This window comes from Salvelinus sp. IW2-2015, linkage group LG18, assembly GCF_002910315.2.
Source record: "Salvelinus sp. IW2-2015 linkage group LG18, ASM291031v2, whole genome shotgun sequence".
Taxonomy (NCBI): Eukaryota; Metazoa; Chordata; class Actinopteri; order Salmoniformes; family Salmonidae; genus Salvelinus; species Salvelinus sp. IW2-2015.
Genome location: NC_036858.1, coordinates 10,580,495 through 10,606,579, shown reverse-complemented (window position 1 = coordinate 10,606,579; position 26,085 = coordinate 10,580,495). Strand labels below are relative to the sequence as shown.

General features: G+C 42.3%; 3 protein-coding genes across 7 annotated transcripts in view; 1 reads left to right on the top strand and 2 right to left on the bottom strand.

Annotated features, from left to right (window-relative positions):
- snx11 (sorting nexin 11) overlaps positions 1 to 8,212 on the bottom strand; it is a 13,494-nt gene extending 5,282 nt beyond the window's left edge. The window contains exons 1-4 of one of the 4 annotated variants that reach the window (XM_024007264.2): positions 6,934 to 7,254; positions 6,684 to 6,854; positions 6,260 to 6,318; positions 5,785 to 5,871 (exon numbers count right to left, since the gene is read on the bottom strand). In XM_024007264.2, coding sequence (XP_023863032.1) covers positions 5,785 to 5,871; positions 6,260 to 6,286 — 114 coding nt within the window. In that variant the 5' untranslated portion in view covers positions 6,287 to 6,318; positions 6,684 to 6,854; positions 6,934 to 7,254. Of the gene's footprint in view, positions 1 to 5,784; positions 5,872 to 6,259; positions 6,319 to 6,683; positions 6,855 to 6,933; positions 7,255 to 8,195 lie in introns of those variants that run through there. The other 3 variants (XM_024007265.2, XM_024007266.2, XM_024007268.2) reach the window with 3 other exon arrangements.
- On the top strand, positions 7,315 to 18,226 carry cbx1b (chromobox homolog 1b (HP1 beta homolog Drosophila)). The gene is made up of 6 exons (XM_024007274.2): positions 7,315 to 7,772; positions 9,456 to 9,540; positions 10,680 to 11,175; positions 11,292 to 11,454; positions 11,544 to 11,638; positions 17,499 to 18,226. Exons 2-6 carry the CDS (start codon positions 9,486 to 9,488, stop codon positions 17,635 to 17,637), a joined length of 948 nt encoding a protein of 315 aa, XP_023863042.1. The 5' UTR covers positions 7,315 to 7,772; positions 9,456 to 9,485; the 3' UTR covers positions 17,638 to 18,226.
- Positions 17,853 to 26,085, bottom strand: nfe2l1b (nfe2 like bZIP transcription factor 1b). Of its 2 annotated transcripts, none has more exons than XM_024007260.2 (6): positions 25,862 to 26,085; positions 23,524 to 24,368; positions 22,646 to 22,867; positions 22,456 to 22,548; positions 22,141 to 22,299; positions 17,853 to 22,047 (listed from the first exon to the last, which is right to left on the bottom strand). In XM_024007260.2, exons 2-6 carry the CDS (start codon positions 24,076 to 24,078, stop codon positions 20,668 to 20,670), a joined length of 2,409 nt encoding a protein of 802 aa, XP_023863028.1. In that variant the 5' UTR covers positions 24,079 to 24,368; positions 25,862 to 26,085; the 3' UTR covers positions 17,853 to 20,667. The 2 variants fall into 2 exon arrangements, with proteins under 2 accessions (XP_023863028.1, XP_023863029.1); XM_024007261.3 differs by lacking the exon at positions 25,862 to 26,085 and adding an exon at positions 25,108 to 25,769.

Genomic DNA, 26,085 nt, shown 5'->3' with positions numbered 1-26,085 from the left:
ACCCCTTTTACGGGCATGTGGMGGAAGGGTTCTTTAAATGTAACATTCAATATAAATGCCAGCAGACAATTATAGCCGTTTCGGCTAATGCAAAATTCTCCTGACCTTCAAAGTAGGCATGAATTTGAGGTARGGCTAAGCGAGACTACTGTTGACCAAATAAAGGTAAACAAAATTGCTTCGGTAAGAGGGCAATGTCTGTGTCAGTAATTTTAGCTTTATCGTCCCAGCTCTAGCCCAACCACCTTTGTCCCTAGTATTGATAACTATTTGGAGAACAAAATTGACATTTACACTGGGTATACAAAACATTAAGAACACCTGCTCTTTCCATGACATAGACTGACCAGGTYAATCCAGGTGAAAGCTATGATCCCTTATTGATGTCACTTGTTAAATCCACTTCAAATCAATGTGTATATAAAGGGGAGGAGACAGGTTAAAGAAGGATTTTTAAGCTTTGAGACACGGATTGTGTACGTGTGCCATTCAGACGGTGAATGGGCAAAGCAAAACATTTAAATGCCTATGAACGGGTTATGATAGTAGGTGCCAGGAGCACCGGTTTGAGTGAAGAACTAAAACACTGCTGGGTTTTTCACACTCAAGTTTTTCCAGTGTGTGTCAAGAAAAGGTCCACCACCCAAATGACATACATACAACTCGAAACAACTGTGGGAAGCATTGGCATCAACATGGGCTAGCATCCCTGTGGAACGCTTGACACCTTGTGGAGTCCATGTCCCGACGAATTGAGGCTGTTCTAAAGGCAAAGAAGGGTGGGGGGTGCAACTCACTAATAGGAGGGTGTTCCTAATGTTTGGCATACTCAGTGTATATTTTGTCGTTGTTGTACATTTGCTGTTGACAGTGCACAACAACGTAGCAGGATTACCCAACCAAAATCACCACAATTTAGCACTTAACAAAATCTGAAGTGTCAGCCAGTCTTGCCGCAGAACGAGACACAGCCTGCTACAGAGAAGCCATTTAGTCTTGAGRCATAATCAATTACCCATTGAACTGATGGCTTCTCATTGATAACATTCTGCTCTAGAAAATATTAACATCTCTTCTAGGACTTATTCTGCTTTTATCAGGTAGTGCTTAGACGACAACTTCCCCAGTGACTGTGCGTTCTTACCCAAACCAAAAGACTTAGATTAACGGTGACATCCACGCTAAGGTAAAGGCTACAAATACAGCTACCACTGAGGGTTTCTCATTAGCAKGGTTTCCATCCAATTAGTGACAGATTTATGCAAATATTCTAAAATGCACATAAAATCTGCATAAAAACAATGTCCACCATTTTCCCACCAGAGATGTGTTTRTATCAAATGTCCTTGTTGCGTGTATAAGGCTATGCGTGATGCCGTAGTGCACATAAAATTCCACGTACCTACCGAATAAAAAATACATGTTAGGGCCTCCCAAGTGACGCAGTGGTCTAAGACACTGCATCGCAGTGCTAGCTGTGCCACTAGAGATCCTGGTTCAAGTCCAGGCTCTGTCGCAGCCGGCTGCGACCGGGAGACCCATGGGGCGGCGGCGTCCGGGTTAGGGGAGGGTTTGGCCGGCAGGGATGTCCATGTCCCATCGCGCTCTAGCGATTCCTGTGGCGYGCCGGGCGCATGCACGCTGACACGGTCGCCAGTTGGACGGTGTTTCCTCCGACACATTGGTGCGGCTGGCTTCCGGGTTAAGCGGACKTTGTGTGAAGAAGCAGTGCGGCTTGGCTGCGTCGTGTTTCGGAGGACGCATGGCTCTCGACCTTCGCCTCTTCCGAGTCCGTACATGAGTTGCAGCGATGGAACAAGACTAACTGGATGACACGAAACTGGGGGGGGGGGAAATGATTTTGCAGAGTTTATGTGCATTTTAGAATATTTGCATAAATCTGTCACTATTGGATGGAAACCTAGCTAATGAGAAACCCTCAGTGGTAGCTGTATTTCTAGCCTTTTAAATAAACAATAAAAAATAAGTAGTTAAATGGGTTTCCATCTGATGGTTTTGTCACAAAAAAAGTGTTATATAGCCAGGGTTTTACAATAACTTTCCCACTGGTGTCACCAACTTTCTCAGTTGATGGCACCAGCACATGATTTGGTCACACATCTTCGCCGCTACGTGCTGATAATGACCTGACCCGTGTCCCATATTGTACATGCATTCCATACAGAACCAGGCTAATAACGTCTAGCCACCTTTTACATTAGCATGTTCTTACATGGATTTAGATACATTTACTCAAACCTACTGGCCCAAACKGAATTTCTAATAGCCCGGACATTAGTTATTTTATAAATGCATTTATTTTGGGAGATTGCAAAAAAAACAATTTTCATTCAAGACAGGATAAATATATTGTTTCAGGTGATAATAAAACATGTTTTCTTTAGTTACTTGTTGCTCTAACTTTATAGCAAGTCAAGCTAGCTTGGTGATGAGTTGACTAGTTGAATCAAGTGTGTAGTGCTAGGGCAAAAACAAAGATGTGCACCCCTTTGMGTCCCCAGGACCAGGATAGAGAAATGCTACATTAGGGTATTGAAGCTGACATCCTCTACCATTGAATGCATATCAACTTGAATAATTTCTGTAAATCAGTGCTGTGATTTTCTCACTCCATCCTGCCAGCAATGTGTTGGGTCAACCCTTTCAGCACTGCACCTGTACTGCCACTGTAGCGCAAGTCCACCATGCAAAGTTTGCATTTCATCACCTTCTCATTGCCATACACGACTTCACTGCTGTTGCTTCCCTGTCTCTCGCTCTACCATTTTTACATTTGTTAATGACCATGGCGTGCGGAGCGCTTTATATCCAAGGCAAATAATTTGAAAGATGCATATCTCCTTCTACTAAACACAAAAAGCATTGTTGCATTAGGTATTTGTTTAATTTTCCCTTTATGATGTTGATGATCAGGGCCTGTGGTAGTTAGTGGTAGTTTTTTGTGGTAACTGCACAAAAATATAAACACGATATGTAAAGTGTTGGTCCCATGTTTCATGAGTTAAAATAAAAGATTCCCAAAATTTTCCATATGCACAAAAACCATATTTTTCTCAAATTTTGTGCACAAATGTCTTTACATCCCTGTTAGTGAGCATCCCACCTTGATATGCTACACCTGTCAGAAGCTGATTAAACAGCATGATCATTACACAGGTGCACCTTGTGCTGGGGACAAAAACAGGCCACTCTAAAATGGGAAGTTGTGTCTCACAACACAATGCCACAGATGTCAAGTTGAAGGAGCATGCAATTAGCATGCTGACCGGAGCTGTTGCCAGAGATTTTAATGTTGATTTCTCTACCATAAGTTMCCATCAACATCATTTTAGAGAATTTGGCATTACGTCCAACCGGCCTCACAACCGCAGACCACGGGTAACCATGGCAGCCCAGGACTGCCACATCTGGCTTCTTCACCTGCGGGATTGCCTGTGACCTGACTGCAGGTTGGTGTTGTGACCAACTTCAGTGGGCAAATGCTCACCTTCAATGGCCACTGGCACGCTGGAGAAGTGTGCTCTTTTTTGGATGAATCCCGGTTTCTGTACTGGGCAAATTGCAGACAACGTGTATGGCGTTGTGTGGGCGAGCGGTTTGCTTGTGAACAGAGTGCCCCATGGTGGTGGTGAGGTTGTGGTATGGATTTATTTAAATTGACTGATTTCCTTATATGAACTATAACTCATTAAAATCTTAGAAATTGTTGCATGTAGTGTTTATATTTTTGTTCTGTGTAATTTTGTAAAATAAAATTATTAAAAAAGGTTTTTGTTTTTTGTTTTTCAGTAAGGGATGTTTTCTAAAAGTTAATCATCCCTATCTCATTTAATCGTTGTCACCCCTAGTGTGTTCTTACCCGAACCAAAAGCCTTGGATTAACYGTGACATCCATGCTATGCTAAAGGCTAGAGTTACCGCTTTTCAAGGATGGTACACAGATGCATACAAGTAGTCCCACTACGACCTTCGCTGAGTCATCAAACACACATGCCTCTTTTTGCCGCCGCTTCCTCTTTTGAGTCCAGGGATTAGGGCCTGGTCCGGAGTAAGCAGATTGTCTAGAGCTGCCAACTCAAGTACAAATATTCATCCAAATCAAGGTTAGTAATCGCTGTTTTGATGTCCAGAATCTGTTTCGGTCGTATGAAATGATGGCGGAGACATTATGTAAAAAGAATAAAAGTTAAAATCAGCATAAAAAAACAAAACACAAAATAGGAGAATTGGTCAGGAGCCTGTAAGACGGATGACATCCACTGCAGCGCAAACGGGGGGGGGCTGCTGTGCAGTGGATCAATAACTTAAGATGCTCGGGTGTCCACATCACTGAGGACTGACTTAACATGGTCCACACTCACCCACACAGTCATGATGTGGGCACAACAGCGCCTCTTCTCCCTCAGGAGGCTGAATAGGTTTAAATATGCTATTGGTACTCCTTGTATATAGCTGAAATTCTTGTGTGTTATATTTTCTTTTACAAGCCCTTCAACGATGCAAAGTCAAAGAAAATAAAACACACAACAAATGTCAGAAAGGGACAAGGACAGTACAGATTAAGAACTTGAACTGCAAGATTCCATTGTGTTTACAGAGAACAAAGTCAACACTAGATTGTCAAGCAATTTGAACAAAGCCGTCCAATGTTAAAGGTAGACTCAGCAAAATAACGTTGCCACGAYCAGCAGCGCAGATATTGAGATGAGCGAGATGCAAGACTTCGCTCTCACAGTCACACAGTATCTGCGCATGTGCAAGGGTTCGCTTCATGCTGTTACAGCGTGGTAGCCAGGGCACCAAAACAGCGGAGAAGTTGAGACTCGCGCTTCAACGCTCTTAGTTTTTGCGGAAATTGACCCACTGCGGTTTACTTTCTGCATCATGTCGCCGAGTCTACTTTTAAGCATCCAGTTTCTCCAGCTAGCCAGCGCAAAACTTGGTTATGGCTTCGAGAATAAGTCTACATCAAAATAGCTTGATGCTGGTTTAGCTATTCATCACCATGAGTCAAACATCATGGCGAGAGCAAAGTCAACTGCAGAGATTAACAAAAGGCACATGATCGTTGTAGAATTTATAACAAATATGTTTACCTCTGAGGAGTTCTGTAAAGCATATTAATGTATTCATAGTGTAATMTGTCTAGTTGATCATACAGAGTTWATTAGTATTTAGAAATGTAACTTCGATGTAGTGGGAAACGTCATGTGTATAATGTGAATTGAAAATTATTTGGCCTTGAGCTGTGCCTCTAGCGCCCGAAATGATAAGCAGCCAGCAGCAAATCACATTTGTGCTGTGCYTGAAGAGGATAATGGACAGCTATGGAAAACGACGAGTTATTATGTGGGAGTCGTGTGCTGGTTGGAAAGTATGTATAGAACTTTCTGTAACATTCATATTTTAGTGCATTTTCTTATGACACTTTTGGTTTATAAACATTTGAAAGTCAGAGGTTTTGTCTCAGGTTCTGTTAAAAGGAAAATGATTAGGAATAGAGTACAAGATTTATCCTTCCATCACCTCCAGCATTCCAACCCACAGGCCATTCACTTTAGTGACATGTAGGTTAATTTGGTGATAGGAGTAGTAATTTGTTTTTCCTGGTCCTGACTCATCTATGACAAATGCACATAATGAGTAAAGAAATGTCAAACTAGCCCTTCCCGATGACTTGGGATCTACAGCTCTAATAAGGACTAAAGCACTCATTGAGACAACTGCTTCTTTGTCAAGTTTAGACAGTGAATGGACACTCACGTGTAGGAATATCTTGAAATCTACGTATGAATTCCAAGACCCGTCATTCTGAACCCGAGGATCTTGGACTCGCACAGCAACAAACTCCTGCAGAGACAAACAAAACACTGCTTTCACTAACAGAGGGAGCTGCAGGCAGTTTGTGTAACTAAATTGGTGAATCAACAGCTTGCAAAGCTAGGAGGAAGTGATACAAKATGGTGTTGATGGTTCCATGTCATGGGGACAATCTCAATTGAGCATCCTCTCCTCGCCTCCTTCTCAAAACCCATTGGAGGATTAGGTCAGAGGGGCAGGACCTTTAGATTTCTCATCAATGGATTTAGATAAGGAGGCGAGGAGTATGCAATTGAGATTCTCCCATAGATGGCTCGACACTACTGTATATCCTTTTTTCAAACAACAGTTTTGTTTACCAGAGCATACAGTGGAGAAAAGTGTCAGAGTAAATGGGGAGAGAATGAGGGTAACTTACATCTTCTTCGTGATTCTTAATCATCATTCAGAGTATCTGTTAATCCCTTGGAGTGCAATCTGTGTAAAAAAAAAAAAAAAGAGTATATGTTTTTAGTTCCACCTCTAAAAAAATATATATCGGCGACTTTGCTGCCTACGTAAGAGGTATTGAAATTGGAAGCAAACATCTAATTTCGGTCGGGCTCTAATTTACATATTTTCGTGATTCTTAATAATCGTTCTGTAGGCTACGCTGCACATGATACATCTGCCAAACAAAGAAYKAACCACAAAATGCAAGAATCAATATCAACGAGTCAGCAAAGGGGGAAAACTCTGCCAATGCTTCTCTTCCACAGGTGGCACCGCTCAAGTCTCACTAAAGCACTCAGTCACATGAGGACAACGGTTCAGGGCCGCAATAATCTTTGTGAAAAACGTACCCATGGATAACATCTCAAATGCAGTTAGTCTTTTGCTTCTCTTTGCTGTTAGCCATGGGAACAGAAGATTGAAGGAATTCATCCCCACTTGCCCTTTGCCCTCAAGATTACCCTCCTCGTCTTGATAACACAGAGACGCAATAGGTTTAACTCCTCCACCACCAACCACTCCTGTGTAAAAAAATGTATTTGGCTGTAGCCACATTGTAAAAACAAATGTTGATACAATTCAAAAGTCACTGACACTAACGTTTGTTTACCCATACTTCCTAGCTCGACTAACAAACTGATGAATCATGTTTTGGAATGACAACTTGGGCTAGGCTAGCTGGTTACTTTCCTATGTAGTCAGGGTACATTTTAAACGTCTTCTTAAAAATGTGTTTTGAACGAGCCACAAATAATTAGCTAGCTAAKATTAGCTATTCAGAGTTGAGCGCTCCGAACGATATTTAGAAACACTAATTCTACAAGTGTCGAATTGCAATCAAATGTCGTAGATACAATCAATACAAAGATCTGCGGAACTCGGCGCAGTTTCGACGAAATTGTAATTTACTAAAATCATGCCTTGGCATCAATTGAGACGCAATTTCCGTTTCCGGGCAAACTCAAAGCCTTTAAATAAATAAATAAACAGTCGCCATTTTCCCTTCATGATAAATGTTACAGCGCCGACACTTTTGACTTTATTATCTAAAATATTATGGACAGGAGGAAATCATACACATTTAGTAGKAAATGCTGTGTTAAAATCGAACATGTTCGAGCGGGAGCGGATAGATACCGCGATGGTACACTCACTGAGCAGATCGACCGACTAACTAATCTCTAAATCATCTGAGACACCTACATGAGATAACTTTGGTTACGTTGGGAAATCCACACAATGTAGAATCGATGCACGTGTACAAAGAATTTTTGAGATCGGAGACGAAGGGGGCGGACACGATATTTAGCTTACACAAGCTCATATTTGATTGATAATAAACTAAACACATTTGTAAGAAATTATAACCCAGATTATTTAGCTAATCATATAAATATTTGAAGACAGACACTTTTTCCTCTCGAATAACTCCTTTTGAGGTGAGTTGCATTCTATCCTTGCTAGTCTTCGCTACCTGCACATTTGTGTTGGGAAATAATGTAATTATAGCTAGCTACAGCGAGTATCTTGCCAACTACAGAAAGATAAGAATGCATTTCAATATACATTGCGCTTTGTTAGATTAACTAGCTAGRTAACACATACAGAATGTGCATGCTAGCGATGCTTTTGTTTTCTATTGAAACCAATATGGAGGAAAGTGGCGTGTGTTGSTAGTACTCGAGAGCTCGCCTGAATCGGGGATGAACCGTGGCTCTGTAAATGACAGGGAGCAATAGTAGCTAGATCGCTAGCTCAGTTTTCAAACGATATTAAACAATTTTTTGGCTAACTGATTATTTGCACTCTGGTCAAGCATGATGCCGTATCACCACAGAGTTTCTAAACGATTTTTGGTTCACCTCGTATTGTAGCCAGTGTTGACAACTATTTTTCAGTTGGGGCGGTAGGTAGCCTAATGGTTAGAGCGTTGGGCCAGTAACCGAAAGGTTGCAGATCGAATCCCCGAGCTGACAAGGTAAAAATGTGTCGTTCTGCCACTGTTCCTAGGCCTTCATTGTAAATTTCATTGTAAATATGAATTTGTTCTTAATTAACTGACTTGCCTAGTTAAATAAAAAATAAAATAAATCAACWATTTTTCAGTAAGAATCTGTATTGGCTCCTTGCCTTGTCGCTAGAGGACCTTTTCCGCGACAACGTCACAYCACCAATTTGCTTTGCTGTGGCACAGCTGATTCTCCCAGCGTAGCGTTTTTGTCCCCTTTCCCGCCGCACACCTCGCCCTTGTGATTCTCTGCCTGTGTGTGCGCGGTTACTGTGATTTCTGTTCCACAGACAACTTCTCCCACTCTCGTTTGCGGCATAATTGTTTGGGYAAATTCGCTAAAGCTATCAAAACTCCCCCAAGGCTATCTGAAAAGTAGCTGCATTTGTCGCTAGACTCTTTTACCAATAAAAGTCGCCGAAGGTATCTAAAAACTKATCAAATAGAGCGACTAAGTCGCRAAATAAMCCCCTAGAASGGTTTTGACTAAATTMAATACATCTTTTGCCAGATTTMACTTTTCGTAATAGGTTAGGAGAACGTACGCAGCAMGTTAGAATAYTTAACGTAGCAGGTTAGGATAATTAAGTTAGGGTTAGTTAAAATAGCCAAAAAGCTGTATCCCTTCTAGTTRAGGACCCCCTAGTGAGCGTAGTTTTTCCTCATGTAGTAAAATGACAAACAACGTAAAGGGAATAATAGCGCCATCTTTAGGCCGGTTGGCCTACTCGTATTGTAAGTGGTTACTTGCCCTCCAGTTTTTGCACAGATTGAAGGATGTGTTTTTACTCCATCTCCTGCATGATGGCCCCAGTAATTTAGCTAGCTACCGCAACATCTGTGGTCAATTGAGCCCAACAAAAAKATTGTAGCTGCCTGAGGCCACCCTGTCTGTATTCTTGTGCTTTTCTCCAGCACTGTACTCATTTGCTATTAGAAATTTGCACACTGGTAATCTTGATGCACATCCATTTTCATTATCTACAAAAGGGCGTTGAGCCCTGTAAAAATGGTGTAGACATTCATGAATCGCTTTCTCTCCAATGCTATTTTTTAATCCTGTCTACCTTGTTGATTCCTGACCCCCATCGCCCCTACTCTTGACATTGACCAGGAACCAACTGCTGGTCCCACGGTCTACCTGATGAGTATGAGCGAGTCTACAGAACCTTCTAATGATGCTCCCACTCTTACTGAAGGTCTTATAACATTTTTCAAATATACAAGCCATTTCTCTGTTTTTGTCTGTGTGGGGTAAAGGGAGTAGATGTTTTTGCAAAAGTCAAGCTGCTATTTCTACTAACAAATCTTCTTCTGCAGCAGTGGGTAAACATAGGCGTTTATAATTTCTGTGTGGCACTCCGTGATGTTGTGAGTTTCCCAWCTACCTCTGTGTTTCACTGAATTACAGTATATAGTTTCAAAAGGTGATGCTACCTCTCACAAGACGCCATGGAGCTTAGCATCTTTAGGCTTTAAAGGGGCAATCTGCAGTTGCTACATACATTTTTGGACTTATAAATTAATGCTATACAGTCATGACTGAAGTTATTGGCACCCTTGGTAAGCATGAGCAAAAAAGACTATCAAATAAATAATACAAATACTGAGCTATATTGTATGCAACAAAAAAAGGGAACYTTTTATACTAGTACAATTGTTCAGAAATTGATTGAACAAGTCATAAAAAAAAAGGGTTCTTTTCTGGCGTGTGCCTGGTCAAAGAGCTCTATTTTCAAAAGGCTCAGTGCCGTTATCCTCGCAATGGGAGGATGCCGGACTATTGAAAATGGGTGGCAATAACTTTGACGTATCTTTTTAGATTTGTTTTATTACTTGTCAAACAAAATATCCTCTGAGCAATTGTATTAGTATAAAAAATMTATATTTATTTTATAATCTTTTTTGCACATCTTTATCAAGGGTGTCAATAATTTAGGTCATGATCCTACTGTATACCCATTGGTTCTTAAAGAAAATAACTTATAAATGCCTCATTAACTTAAACTGTCTTACCACCTCAGAACCCAAAATATAAGCTTGTTTTACTCCAATGTTTGTAAACATTGTAAATGTTATTAAACACTGTCTAGCATCAACATGCMTAAAACTATACTTTTCATATCTTGGGTGGTCAGTCCTTGTAGTATATGAATTTGAGAGTGGTTACATTTCTCCAGGCCCATCCCTTAGCTTTTTTACCAAAACAGAGGCGGGGAATTCGCTTTGTTATTGTTTCAACTGCGGATTACCCCATTAGTGAAAAGTTCAGTATAAGTGTCACCTCAACAGAGTGGCCGTTTTCTGGAGCCGTGATTTGCTGCTCCTGCACCCACAGCCCACATTACCCCTGCATCTGCAGACAACATTTCCCCTGCACCTGCAGACAACATTTCCCCTGCACCTGCAGACATCAATCCCTCTGCACCTGCAGACAACATTTCCCCTGCACATGCAGACATCAATCCCTCTGCACCTGCAGACATCAATCCCTCTGCACCTGCAGACATCAATCCCTCTGCACCTGCAGACATCAATCCCCCTGCACCTGCAGACATCAATCCCCCTGCACCTGCAGACATCAATCCCTCTGCACCTGCAGACATCAATCCCCCTGCAGCTGCAGACATCATTCCCCCTGCACCCACAGCCCCCACCCAGTCTCAGGTGACGATGACAACGCCGGCTGAGAAGACACAGGAGAAGAAGGCAGAGGATGTGGTGCCCGTGGAGGAAGAGGAGGAGGAAGAAGAATATGTGGTGGAGAAGGTCTTGAATCGAAGAGTAGTGAAAGGAAGAGTGGAGTACCTTCTCAAGTGGAAAGGCTTTTCGGAGTGAGTTTCCACAATATCTCTAGTGTGTGGATTGCTTGTATTGACCAATCAAAACACCACTTTCCCTCCAATGCTGTTTTCGGGCTTAATTAACACTTGCCTGTATGTTTATTCAGTGACGACAACACATGGGAACCAGAGGATAATTTGGACTGCCCCGACCTGATTGCACAGTTTCTGCAGAAACAGAAATCGGCCCATGAGTCTGTGGGTAAGAGGAAGTCTGCAGAAACTAATGTGGAAGGAGAGGAAAGTCGACCCAAGAAGAGAAAAGATGACGTAAGTCCTAAAGACCGAAGCATGTACACAGATGCAATCATTTGTCTTTGCTCTGTCCCATTGATTGACTGCGATTCACTGTGTTTTAGCCAGAGAAACTAAGGGGCTTCGCTCGAGGTTTGGATCCAGAAAGGATTATTGGTGCCACTGACTCCACTGGAGAACTCATGTTCCTCATGAAATGGTTTGTATAGCCTTTAATCGCCCTATTCACTTTAACTTATTTGAACCTTTATTTATACTGCTTAATAGACCTAATCATGGAGCAGTAGCATGTTAACTCACGTTGTGCATACTGTCTACCTGTCAATTCCAAAACAGCGTAGATCAGCATACATTTCGAGCTAGTCCATGCTGGTCTGATGCTGGTCAAACTGGTCTGACCAGCATGGACTAGCTCAGGAATAGGCAACTAGATTAAGCCGCGGGACGATTTTTGTAGGAGGGCCGAACATAATAATTWGCAAACTGCAAATTGACCACAACTAAGCCCATAAAGAGATTGTTCTTTTCAAATACAATCATTCATACCTTGATTACATTGAGACACAATGATCTATTTTTTTCTTTTCTAGTGGGAATACTTGGGAACAGATTTCTTAAATGAAACATTTTTAGCCAAATTCCTGGTGATTTTAATCATTTCTGACTAAACTAAAAAACCTTTAACGCTTACCTTAACCATTTTACATTTCAACTTCAATGGGGTGACGTCCGTTGGACTTTCCAAGGATTCTGTATAGCAAGGACCTTTTTAGAATTTTAAAGCTCAGCAAAGTTCAAATTGGAATACAATGTCAGATATCTTGTTTATTTATACAACAGATTAATGTGATATCACTGTGCGTGCTTTATCTAACAGCAGAACCAAAGGACCTGGATAGCAGTTGCGATTACATTAAAAGTCCATAATTGAAGTGATCAATGCTGTTCAAGATTCTCCACTGATTATTACAGTAATTGTGAAGATCTCCACAGACCTGCTATTACCTATGCATGCTATCTTGAACATTCACGCTTTATATGATTACATAAGAAGAAATGTACAGTGCATTTGGAAAGTATTAAGACCRTTGACTTTTTCCATATTTTGTTACATTACAGCTTTTTCTAAAATAGATTTTTTTTTWAATTCCCTCATCAATCTACACACCATATCCCATAATGACGAGGCAAAAAAAGGTTTAGAAATTTTAAACATGGAAATATCACATTTGCATAAGTATTCAGACCCTTTACTCAATACTTTGTTGATGCACCTTTGGCAGCGATTACAGCCTCGAGTCTTATTGGGTATGACGCTACAAGCTTGGCACACCTGTATTTGGGGAGTTTCTCCCATTCTCTGCAGGTTGGAWMGGGAGCGTCGCTACACAGCTATTTTCAGGTCTCTCCAGAGATGTTCGATTGGATTCAAGTCCGGGCTCTGGCTGGGCCACTCAAGGACATTCAGAGACTTGTCCCGAAGCCACTCCTGCGTTGTCTTGGCTGTGTGCTTATGGTCGTTCTCCTGTTAGAAGGTGAACCTTCGCCCCAGTCTGAGGTCCTGAGTGCTCTGTACTTTACTCTGTTTATCTTTCCCTCGATCCTGACTAGTCTCCCAGTCCCTGCCGCTGAAAAACATCCCACAGCATGATGCTGCCACCACCATGCTTCACCGTAGGGATGGTGCCAGGTTTCCTTCAGACGTGACGTTTGCCATTCCGGCKAAAGAGTTCAATCTTGGTTTCATCAGACCAGAGAATCTTGTTTCTCATGGTCTGAGAGACCTTTAGGTGACTTTTGGCAAACTCCGAACGGGCTGTCATGTGCCTTTTACTGAGGAGTGGCTTCCGTCTGGCCACTCTACCATAAATGTCTGATTGGTGGAGTGCTGCAGAAATGGTTGTCCTTCTGGAAGGTTCTCCCATCTCCACAGAGGAACTCTAGAGCTCTGTCAGAGTGACCATCAGGTTCTTGGTCACCTCCCTGACCAAGACCCTTCTCCCCCGATTGATGGAGGCCACTGTGTTCTTGGGGACCTTCAATGCTGCAGAAAGTTTCTGGTACCCCAGATCTGTGCCTTGACACAATCCTGTCTTAGTGCTCTACGGACAATTCCTTCAACATCATGGTTTTTGCTCTGACATGCATTGTCAACTGTGGGACCTTATATATATATATATATATATATATATATATAGATATATACAGGTGTGTGCCTTTCCAAATCATGTCCAATCAATTGAATTTACCACAGGTGGACTCCAATCAAGTTGTAGAAACATCTGGTGGTAGGCCTGATCACAGACAACGACGAGACAGCCTATAGGGAGGAGGTCAGAGACCTGGCCGTGTGGTGCCAGAATAACAACTTATCCCTCAACGTAGCCAAGACTAAGGAGATGATTGTGGACTACAGGAAAAGGAGGACCGAGCACGCCCCCATTCTCATCGACGGGGCTGTAGTGGAGCGGGTTGAGAGCTTCAAGTTCCTCGGTGTCCATATTAACAACAAACTAGAATGGTCCAAACTAGAGGTCGAACGATTATGATTTTTCAATACCGATACCGATTATTGGAGACAAAAAAAGCCGATACCGATTAATCGGCCGATTATATATAAAAAAAGTGTTTTAAATATATATATCATACACACACACACATTTTTGTAATAATGACAATTGCAACAATACTAATGAACAATGAACACTTTTATTTTAACTTAAATAATACATAAATACACACACACGCACACAGCTCTGAAGTGACAATGATACTGAAGAGTCTGCTTAGGAGACAAATACTCTCAACTGTTTGAATAAAAATAGAGTTTAAGTTACCTGTGATGAATGTTGAAAACAAAAACTTATTTTCTATATGCAGGAAATCCTATTTTAATAATAGGCATGGTAAGAATTGACAACCAAAGTGCGAGTCATAATTCCCATGACACCTTCTAGCAAAATCTTTAAAGCGGTTCCTTCATTTATTCCATAGGATATTTTTAGATTCACTTAAAATAAGATCTGTGTTTCGTGTAGGCTTACATCACCGTGCCAATTTTATAACTGTGTAGATATCCATAGGACAAGGTAACTCTGATCAATATTGGCTAAATATAAGCGAAGATAAACTTTTTGTAGAGTGGATTTATGAAAATATGTTGACAAACGTTACCTTATCCTAGTGAGATTTACACGGGTATCAAAACGTCGAGGCGGTTTAAGCCTGCACAAAACACAGACCTTATTTGAAGTAGATCAAGACATTCTCTATGAAGACATGAACGGTAAAATAACGAAGGAACCCCTTTCATATTCAGCCGCAAGTTATTACAGGAATTATAACGTGTCGACTATTTCTCTCTAAAACCATATACCTTTGACTAATCCGGAAACTATCACCTCGAAAACAAAACGTTTATTCCGTTCCGTATTTTGTCTAACGGGTGGCATCCATGAGTCTAAATATTCCTGTTACATTGCACAACCTTCAATGTTGTCATAATTACGTAAAATTCGGGCAAATTAGTTCGCAAAGAGCCAGGCGGCCCAAACTCTTGCATATACCCTGACTCTGCGTGCAATGAACGCAAGAGAAATTACACAATTTCACCTGGTTAATATTGTCTGCTAACCTGGATTTCTTTTAGCTAAATATGCAGGTTTTAGAAATATATACTTGTGTATTGATTTTAAGAAAGGCATTGATGTTTATGGTTAGGTTTGGTGCAACGACAGTGCTAAATCATCGCCCGTTTGGCGAAGTAGGCTGTGATTCGATAAGAAATTAACAGGCATCGCATCGATTATATGCAACGCAGGACACGCTAGATAAACTAGTATTATCATCAACCATGTGTAGTTAACTAGTGATTATGTTAAGATTGATTGTTTTTTTATAAGATAAGTTTAATGCTAGCTAGCAACTTACCTTGGCTTCTTGCTGCCCTCGCGTAACAGGTAGTCAGCCTGATTGATGTTTATGGTTAACAACACAATGGAGCAATGACAGTCATTGATTGTTTGTTTTTTATAAGATACGTTTAATGCTAGCTAGRAACTTACCTTAGCTTACTGCATTCGCTAACAGGCAGGCTCCTCGTGGAGTGCAATGTAATCATTGGACTAGTTAACTGTAAGGTTGCAAGATTGGATCCCCCGAGCTGACAAGGTTAAAAATCTGTCGTTCTGCCCCTGAACGAGGCAGAACGTTCCTAGGCCGTCATTGAAAATAAGAATGTGTTCTTAACTGACTTGCCTAGTTAAATAAAGATTAAATAAAGGTGTAAAAAAAATAATAAAAAATTGGGCAAATCGGCGCCCAAAAATACAGATTACCGATTGTTATGATAACTTGAAATCGGCCCCGATTAATCGGCCATTCCGATTAATCGGTCGACCTCTAGTCCAAACACACCAAGACAGTCGTGAAGAGGGCACGACAAAGCCTATTCCCCCTCAGGAAACTAAAAAGATTTGTCATGGTCCGGAGATCCTCAAAGTTCTACAGCTGCAACATCGAGAGCATCCTGACTGGTACGGCAATTGCTCGGCCTCTGACCGCAAGGCACTACAGAGGGTAGTGTGTACGGCCCAGTACATCACTGGGGCTAAGCTGCCTGCCATCCAGGACCTCTACACCAGGCGGTGTCAGAGGAAGGCCCTACAGAGGAAGACCCCAGCCACCCCAGTCATAGACTGTTCTCRCTACTACCGCATGGCAAGTGGTACCGGAGTGCCAAGTCTAGGACAAAAGGCTTCTCAACAGTTTTTACCCCCAAGCCATAAGACTCCTGAACAGGTAATCAAATGGCTACCTGGACTATTTGCATTGTGTGCCCCCCCCCAAACCCTCTTTTTACGCTGCTGCTACTCTCTGTTTATCATATATACATAGTCACTTTAACTATACATTCATGTACATACTACCTCAATTGGGCCGACCAACCAGTGCTCCCGCACATTGGCTAACCGGGCTATCTGCATTGTGTCCCGCCACCCACCTATCTACATGTACATACTACCTCAATCAGCCTGTCTAACCGGTGTCTGTATGTAGGCTCGCTACTTTTATAGCCTCGCTACTGTATATWGCCTGTCTTTTTACTGTTGTTTTATTTCTTTACTTACCTATTGTTCACCTAACACATTTTTTTTGCACTATTGGTTAGAGCCTGTAAGTAAGCATTTCACTGCACGTGACAAATAAACTTTGATTTGATCTCAAGGATGCTCAATTTTGAGTCTCYTAGCAAAGGGTCTGAATACCTATGTAAAAAAAGGTATTTCTGTTTATTTGTAAAAAAAAAATAAGTTGTCAAATTACATGTGCCAGTGGGGCACCAGCTGGTTGATTAAGCACTTTGATGCTGGTTTTGCTGGTCACCAGCATCAGTGTCCAAAACCCAATGAAGGCTGGTCACCAGCATATGCTGATCTATGCTGTTTTTTTTCAGCAGGGTATGCATCAATGAAAACAACAATAATCCATTGCTTTCATCTCCCCATTCTCTGCATCCTGACCTACAGATGCAGTCAAATATATTTTACATTTTTAAATTGAACCTTTATTTAACAAGGAAAGTCAGTTAAGAACAAACTCTMATTTACAATGACGGCCTACCCTGGCCAAACCCGGACGACGCTGGGCCAATTGTGCGACYCCCTATMGGACTCCCAATCATGGCCGGATGTAATATTGTTACCKTTGCACTTTGCAATGGAAATTTTTACCTGCAATTTACCACATGCAAACTAAATTAACGAGAATCATTGCCTCCAACCTAGTTGGAATAATTTAGTCAAGAACATTTGAAGTGAAATCTAAATWTAATTTTAAAAATGTCTTGGTCCTGTGCGGTTGTAAATCAAACAAATACACGTGTAAACACAACTTTTTTTTCAACTTATTTTAGAACAAATTGAATCATGCAACGGTGCCAATATATTTGACCGCATCTGTATMCTTCATGGCGTCACTACAATCCCTGAACTAGCCACAACCCTCCACTTAAGTACTCATCCAACTCGTGGTTCTTTCCACACGGCCTGTTCTTGTAGGAAAAACTCTGATGAAGCAGACCTGGTACCTGCTAAGGAGGCAAACGTGAAGTGTCCACAGGTGGTCATATCCTTCTACGAGGAGCGGCTTACGTGGCACTCTTACCCCACCGAGGAGAAGGAGGACGACAAGAACTAGCCGTTTGGTGTCAAGCTGGTTCTGAAGACTATAGAGGTAGTGCAAGGGCATATGGGTTCTAGGCAGGGGGTCTGAAAAAACAAGATAGCATTTGGACTCTCTTTTTGGCTTAATATCACCCATCAGGTTAAACTCTTATCTGGATATGATCAGTCAATYCAGGCTATGGGTTATCTTGAGGAAACACAACCCTGGAAGAAATATATAATGCAGTGTTAATTTTTAAAGATTCACTTCAGTGATGGTTTATTTGGATACTACAAGATKATTTTCACACGGCACACTTGATTAAGAGGTCCAGACCTTTTTGCTATGACATTACTGTAAAGGCAGGTGGAGATGTTATCATTCATAGTGTTGTAAACAGGAGAACAGTGCCATTTTGTCTTTTAACGTAAATGTTTTGTAGCGTTTAGTGCAAAACGATGTTAATCTGTGCTCATTTTGTGACGGTTTTATTCGTGTATTAAGGTGACTTGTTGAAAACCATATCTTTTTACTTTGCTCATTCGTCCATCTTATCATTCTAACATTTTCATAAACAGAACTTGCTTGTCTGTTTTTGGAGAATAAACAACTTTTTGTTACAGTTGTCTCAGTATCATTCTGACAAATAACTACAAGTTTGTGTAAATACTTGGATAGCTACATTTATAAAGGCTTGATGTATTCATCTTCACAAAACCTAATGGACATCCTATTCCCCAAGTATACTTTTATGGACACATTTCACCCTGTTATTAATAACACAAATGGTGCAGTCAGATGAAAATAAAAACACTTTATTAAATCAATAAAATAACAATCCCAGATTGCCAGCAAATATTTTAAAGTAAACCAAAGAAACTGCACAACCAAACCCAAAGCAGGGGTGAGAAGGCTGTGCAAAACACACAAACTACAGAAAGAATGACAAAACATGAAACATTTAAATATTTACAGAACAAACAAGACTAACAAATGCAGTGCGCTAAGAGTAGTAATAACTTAGTGGGTTTAGCATTGTGTTGCAATGCAGGTGAACGTTGCATGTCTGAATATGTCAAATGTTTTCTCAAGTGCAAGAACTAACAACTTATCAGCTGTCRCATTTCTTTTCATTTAAATTTTGAGACGCCCCAAATGTATTTCCTGCTAAAAGTATTAGTACTGCATGAAACATTTGATTAAAAGCYATGTAATTTACTTGGCTCCCCTCTCAGGTTAGTGATGACAAGAACAATGAAAGTTATGTGGATGAATAAGAACATAGGTCATTCTCATCATTGCAGCAACTTAGTTCTTGTCCCCCCCTTTACTGTAGATCTGGGGCTCTTAAATATACTCAAATTCTCCATCTCTGCCACATTAAATGGAATACTAATTATCTTTTTTTGTTAGGGGTACATGCTAAAACACAATTTTGACCCTAATAAAACACAAGCTCAGATAATAGCACTTCTAACATAATGAAAACAGTCCAATAACCTTTGTTCGAAAAACCAACAAATGTATAAAATGTGCTTGTGAAACAAAGGCATTCGAAAACAAGGTGCTCACTTCACACATTCTTCTTGTCAGTTCGATTCAATTGATTGACTTTTCTAACCACACAAATGAATGACCCGTAAACTATTGCAGCTGACAACTAGGCTATTCATCAACTGAATCTTGTCCATTGCTTTAGGTCACTATCAAATAGAATGACAATATTCCCAAGTTACTCTTTCAAAGGCTACAACTCTGTAATTACTGGACAGACAAACTGCTTATCTCTGTCACCTTACAAGAAAACCAACCAACTTAATGTTAATGACAGTAAAGATGGGTGCATTTGATTAGTAATTAACAGGCGACACTTCCACAGGGCTGCAGTTCATGCAGTAGTTCCTGCAAAGATGGCCTATCACAAATCAGTATTGTGAGTTTCCCTGTCCTGCAACGTGGTTACAGGCACAACACACAGTGTGTAATGCAATAAGGGCAGGGAGTAGACCTAAGATGATATGAAGCAAGACCTCTAACCTATCTTATTCTGGAGAGTATGAGAAATTGTGGAAAACTAAAACAAAATGACCAGAAGAGCTCATCCTTAAACCTGCGGCAGAGGGATAGCCAGAGACACTGCACGATGCATACAGCCAAGCTTTAGAAGGGCAAATTACAGTGCTATGTATAGATATACAGAAGCTGGTACATTTGTTATGCAGTGTGTGCCTTCTTCCTCAGCGTCCCATCTCCTACACCCGTCATGCTCCACCATCATGGCTAGCCCAAGAATACTCTCCAAGCCTCTCTTTTTTTGTGTTCCAGTGTTCTAGTTCTATGTCAAAGAGACTCAAAGTCAATGACATTGGCCAATCAAAAACGGTGGTGTTTGTAATACAAACACATTTTGAATGAGTGCAGTGTCAAGACTACCTAGACATTTGCCCAGAAAACAAGTGAAGTGAACCATACAAATTTGGTTATTATCGGCGGTATAAGATAATGGTATCCCAGATGATGGACTTGCTTTTTATCTCAAGTTTCTCTTGGCTTTCCTCTTCTACTTACTCCAGAAACACTCCACCAATTACGTCAAGGCCCAAGCAAGAAATCTGGTTTAACAATCTGTTCGACGCTGACTAACAATGGGCTGGAATTTACACCCCATTTCATGTTGACTAAATGTTTGTTTTTCTTCAACTCCACTTCACTTGATACCAGTCCCTTCACTTCATAACATTATTTATCAACTTCCTCTTCACTGGGCTGGTGCCATAGGATCCAGAGAATCCTTTCAACCCCTTATTTTCCTTGTTTATTCCTTTTTCCCCACCTAAACAATAAATTCAGTACTCAAATGAAGAACCGCTTCAAAGTCGTTTTCCAGAGAAAACGCAGGAACCAAAAAAGAAAAGGGAAAAAATACCTAATGCAGGAAGAGTAGTCAACAATGCTATGTTTCTCTTCACAAGAATCTTCTTAAAGAAAAAAAGACCTCTTGCGTCTGCAGAAATCGTTCTTAGTGATTTTAGCAAAATTAAAGAAAGGGCAGCAGCTTCCTCCTCACTTCTTTTTGTCCTTTTGTTTCTTGTCGGGCTTACGGGTCTGCTGATCTGTCATGTTGCGGGGCATGATCAGAACGCTGCCGTCAGCGCTATACTGGAGCGAGTACTCGCTGGGGGGGTAGGGCCGGCCCTCCTCATCCCGAAGCTGGGTGAACACTTCCTGGTAGAGGCTTTGCACTTTCTGCTTCATCTGACGGATGGAGCGAATAAACTCCATCTTCTCCTTCAGAAGTCGTGCCTTGTCACGACGCATGTCGTGCACCCCTTGCTCAAGGTTGATGATGGTATCCAGCTTGCGCTTCCGGCAGTTCTGGGCCGCCATCTTGTTCTTGCCACGTCTACGAATGTCGCGAACGAGGGCCAGTTGGGCCTCGCTCAGATGGTGCTTGGACAGAAGCTCGTTGAACTCCTCTACAGGCAGATTGATGATCTTCTCATTTGAGAAGGGGATCTTCATGGCCCGAGCCCGGCGCTCGTCGCGACTCGACTGTTTGTCCAGGAAGTCCTGTTGGGGCTGAAGCTTCGACTGCTTCTCGCGGCCCATTTTCTTGCCAGTGGGAATCGGTAGCTCTGGGTGTTCATCTAWTGAGGAAGACAGTGGTAAATTGTAAGTGTGATTGTGGTTGATGTTGTCAAGCTGAGGGAGCCCATGGAACTGGGAAGGGTCTTGATAGCTCATGCGGCAGAGCTTGTTGAATTCGGGTTGGTAGCCCCCCACAGCACCTTCTGGTTCCACGGTGACTGACTCAGAGTCAGTGCTGTATCCCACAGCCCCTTCCTCTGAGAAGGTGGCAGAGGTGGAGGAGGAGGAGGCGGCAGAGGAGCAGGAGGTCTCAGAGCTGCTCGGGGAGACCGGGCTGTGACTGGAGTCCAGGGAGAGGCCTGAGTCTGAGTCGAGTTCATCCTCCAACTGAGAGGCCTGGGCCTGGTTGAAGCCCTCCTCCATCGCCAGGTCCAGCAGGCTGATCTCATCCAGCATTGACTCCTCCAGCAGACTGCTGAAGGGGTCAGGCAACACTGGGGTCGAAGTGATGTTGTTGGTGCTGTTTAGAGGCGGTGGGAGAAAGAGTCCAGTCAGGTTGGTGGCTCCGAATGTAGAGTTGACGCTGGAGGAGTTGGAGCTGGAGGACATTCTAAGCAAGGGAGGGCGTGGGGTGCTAGTGCCATCAATCTCTGGATTGAAAAGCGTGGGAAAATCCTGGCTGCAGCTAGGGAGGGAGGCCTGGTGAAGGCTGACATCTTGGTGGATAAGGGTGGAGGAACGAGTAAGTCCAAAGCTTTCAACCGAGCCTGACTCAGTTGTGCTGCCACTGGTATTAGCACTGTTGGAAGTAGTGCTGAGGAAGGAGTTCTCAGAGGTGTTGTTAACCTCCATTTCCTTCAAAGAGGAAAAACCTGGTTAGAGAACATCTAACAACAAAAAAATATATTTATTGGGAGAACCAGTTGTGATTAAAGCACAAGTACAAACCTGTAGTTCCATGATAGCCATGATGTCTTGCCACTGCTGCTCCAGGTCCAACTGGGGCACAGGCTGGGGCAACGGGGGAGGCAGTGGCAGCCCCTGAGATGTGGATGGAGCTTCTTCATTGGCCACTGCAAGCTCAGCAGTGACTACAGGGGCTACAAACTGATAACAGATGTTTACCTTAAAAATGATCTCACAAACATGTTGAGATTATAATAGACCATAAAGGCAATCTACCTTTTGTAATATCATGGTTTGTTTACATTTATTTAAATGAAGACATTTCTGTCTCCTGAGACAGCTTGCAAATGTCTTTACCTCAGGAGATTCTTCTCCGAAAGGGAAGGTGGCCTCAAGCAGCCTCAGGCATTCCTGCAGAGACAGTGAAGTCTGAGAGCCAAGGCCTGTGAGCTGAGGGGGAGGGGCAGACAGCACAGAGGTCACTCCCTTAACTATCAACTGCAGTGGACACAGGATCATGAAAAACACAATCTGTGCCCTTAGCTACCTGCTCCGGTATGCTCTCCCCTGTCTCTCCATCCACAGGCTGAGCCTCTTGAAGGTTCACTCCGTTCCTCCAGCTCTCCTGTGCCTCTGTCCCTTCCTTCTTCTCCTCTGGGCTGGGTTTCTCCGCCTCGCTCTCCTTCTGGCGGCTGCTGTAGTTGAACACTTCCCGTCCTGCGCCAAGGTCGATATCCTGTCGCCACAGGATGTCAATCAAATCAATGTCCTGAAAAAGACATGTCAGATGAGAAAGATGTCAGGACTACAAAGAGCCCTCTTGATTGAGTTGTACACCATCTTGTCTTACACAACTTCATTCTAAATCAAAAGCACTTCAAGGAGAGAGAACTACTTGACTGTGGTGCAATAGTCAAAAGATGGCTTCAGCTGTGATACGGTTGGCTTTACATTTTGATATTTTCATCCTCAGATAGGTCAACACGTGGCGATATACATAAGATTTAAACTTCAGATCATGTAACTTGAAGCTAAGCACACTGATTCAACCGTAGCCACTTAATTACCATAAAAGCATGTGATCCATTTGGAGACTTAGTTAATTCTACTTTAACAATGGCTTAGTGTCACCCAAAACCACACCGCCTCCAAGTGGTGGTCCTGTGACTATTAGGGGAAAGGATGATTCTAATGTAGGAAAAAGGACTTTATAATAATGCAGATTACACAATGCCAGAAATAACTTCCATTTGATTACAATTGTGTTTTATCAAGGTTCAGACATACAATGGGTCTCTGATAGACAGCTAAATACAGTAAGCTCCTAGTAATATATCCCTGTACATTACAATAGACGTGCTGTGCCTCAGCTTGCCCTAGTCTTGTGATACTGAGTAGAGGTGAGATCATTGCATGCTTTCTTACCTCTTTGGTGAGGTCAGCGTTGCCCTCCCTGTTGCCCTGCTCCTGGCTGTCCTCGGGGGCCACAGCTCCCAGGGTTCGGTCCTCTCCACTCAGATTGTAGGTGGACTCAGGCGCTCCGCCGCCCCCCCTCATGGCCGGGGCTTCGGAGTTGTTCACGTCCTCCAGGCCGGTCCCATTGTCCAGGGTGATGCTGGGGCTGGGCTGGCTGGCGGCAGACACCACAGTCTCAGGGTCGCGGTGCACCAGCCACGTGCTCAGTTCTGGACTGGGCACTGACAGGCGATCTAGCTGGCGCACCTGGTTCAGCAGCCGGCGGGTGGTAAAGAACTGGTCGAGGTCCACACTCTTGGGATGGATGCCATACCCGTCCAGCGTGTTGCGGAGGTTGTGGAACTGCGTCTGGGTGTAGGCCGAGCTGGGGCCTAGGATGATCTCRCGCAYTGGGGGCAGRTGATTGCTCAGGTAGGTGTCCAGGTCTACCCGCACCCCAATGAGACTCAGGAGGATGGTGAACTGAATCAGGCCCTCTGTGAAGTACTTTTTCAGGTAAAGCATTTCTTTACAAAGGAACAAAAAGTGAAAGTAAAAAAAATAAGTAAAAAATAAATAGAAACAACGGAAAACTTGAGTTCCACAATAGTTGATATTGAGATAAACTGATAAAGAATGAAAGTATGAAAATTGCAGATATGACAGAAGTGAAGAGCGACTTTTGGAGTTGGCCTATGATGTGAATAGAATGTAGAGGGTTTCTGTGGTCTTGTATGGGAGTCCAATATCAGTCAAAGGCTGAACTGTTTTCTAGGTCAGGTTTTGGTCTTCCCCATTAGTAAGTCCTCCCATATCTGCACAGAGAGAGAGAGAGAGAGAGAGAGATCAAGGACAAATTAAACCTCCTTCTCTTGGTGTTGATGCCTTTAAAATGTAATGACAAGATAAAAAAAAAAAAATTACTTGTTGAGTAAATAAGTTTAGGTCAACCTGAGCCTGTGTTCTACCATCAAATTTCACTTAGTCACAGAAAAAAAGATTACATTACATAATGTCAAAAGAATATGTCATAACAGCTGCAGAATGAATCAAACATCGTTCATGCCAAATGAAATGTGAGTATGGCCTTATATGTTGAAACAAACAGGCTTGTCAACCACACATGATTTAAGATGACCAAATGCACTGATAAAAACAACATGAATAGCCAAATAAAATGCACACTGAACTCATAAGCATAAACCAATCATATGCACTGCCAGTGCAGAGGCAATAAATGAGATAACAAACAGTCTCACATTCCACATATTTCTATGGGAGAGAACAATTAGAACCCTACTTCTTAGCAGCAAACCATCACATCTCCACTTTCTATAGCAGTGGTTTTCAAATCTCCCCCTGGGGACCCCACACCTGATTCCAGATGTCAACTAATCATAAAACCCTTGACTAGGTGAATCAGGGGAGCTTGTTCATGACTACAACTAAATTGTGAACTGGGGTCCCAGTGGAAAGGTTTAATGGCCACTGTCTCTAGAGYACACACTGTACCTCAACCCCAATTTAAGATGAAGACCAATTAGACAAGCCAACCTGACAATGCAGAACAAGTMAAATGGATCACCCAGGCCAGTGCAGGAATAGATAGTTGTGAAGGTGAAAGAGGGAGGGTCTCTTGGTTCAGTAGCTACGCTTCCTGACACCCATCCCTAGCTGTCTCCCTCTCACCCATCCCTTGCAGTCTCCCTCTCATCCATTTTCTTTTCAAGATCTCCAGRTTACCGATGTATACAAAATAACATTAAATTAATATCAATGAAAACGATGCATCAGTTTATACATCAATAGTGTTTAAAAGTAGGCAACCTAACAAAATCATAGCTAGCATCCAACGGTATTTATCGTCCAGACTCCAGTGGGAAGTGTTGATAGCGCTCACTTCCGCTATCAAGCAACCTCCCTAGCAACAAGTGGCGCAGTGACAACAGACAGGCTGGTGAACCATTAACAAAACAAGGATACAAGCACAACATGGGATCCTCACAAATTTTTGCCAATGGGAAAAGATTGGGGCGGGATGTTSATGTGACAGCAACGGGGAAAGAGAAATTGCTAAAATGMAACGTTAGTTAGCTAGCTAACGTAACGGTTACAATGTATTTTAAACTATGTTTTGTATTGCCACTCAAATAAATGTAGARACAAGAAGCAGATAATCCATCTGCTAACTTTAAGTCGCTTGTCAAAAAACACAAGCACAATTAGCTACAAGCTAACGCAATCTAACGTTCTGTAGCTAGCTAACAAAGCTAGTTGGCTAGCTAGCTAAAACCTAWTTTATACTTACGCGTGAAGATTTTATACATTTGCCTGTATGCCCACAAGTCGGCCAACTTCTATAACCATTATCTGAATCCAGAAGAGTTCTCTCATATGTGTTATAAGCATTACCCAAAGTCATTATCCACCCTTTCCCCCCATTGAATGGCCCACCATGACTTGCAATATTTCCAATTTTCTAGCTAGCAGCAGCGCGTCTGACGCCAAAACAAGGCTTCCCACAGAGCATGC

Excerpts from the sequence above, each read along its gene's own strand:
- cbx1b (XM_024007274.2), top strand. The coding sequence starts at position 9,486 with ATGAGTATGAGCGAGTCTACAGAACCTTCTAATGATGCTCCCACTCTT. Across the intron at positions 11,176-11,291 it reads AAGTGGAAAGGCTTTTCGGA|TGACGACAACACATGGGAAC; the intron begins GTGAGTTTCCAC and ends ATGTTTATTCAG. Across the intron at positions 11,455-11,543 it reads CCAAGAAGAGAAAAGATGAC|CCAGAGAAACTAAGGGGCTT; the intron begins GTAAGTCCTAAA and ends ACTGTGTTTTAG.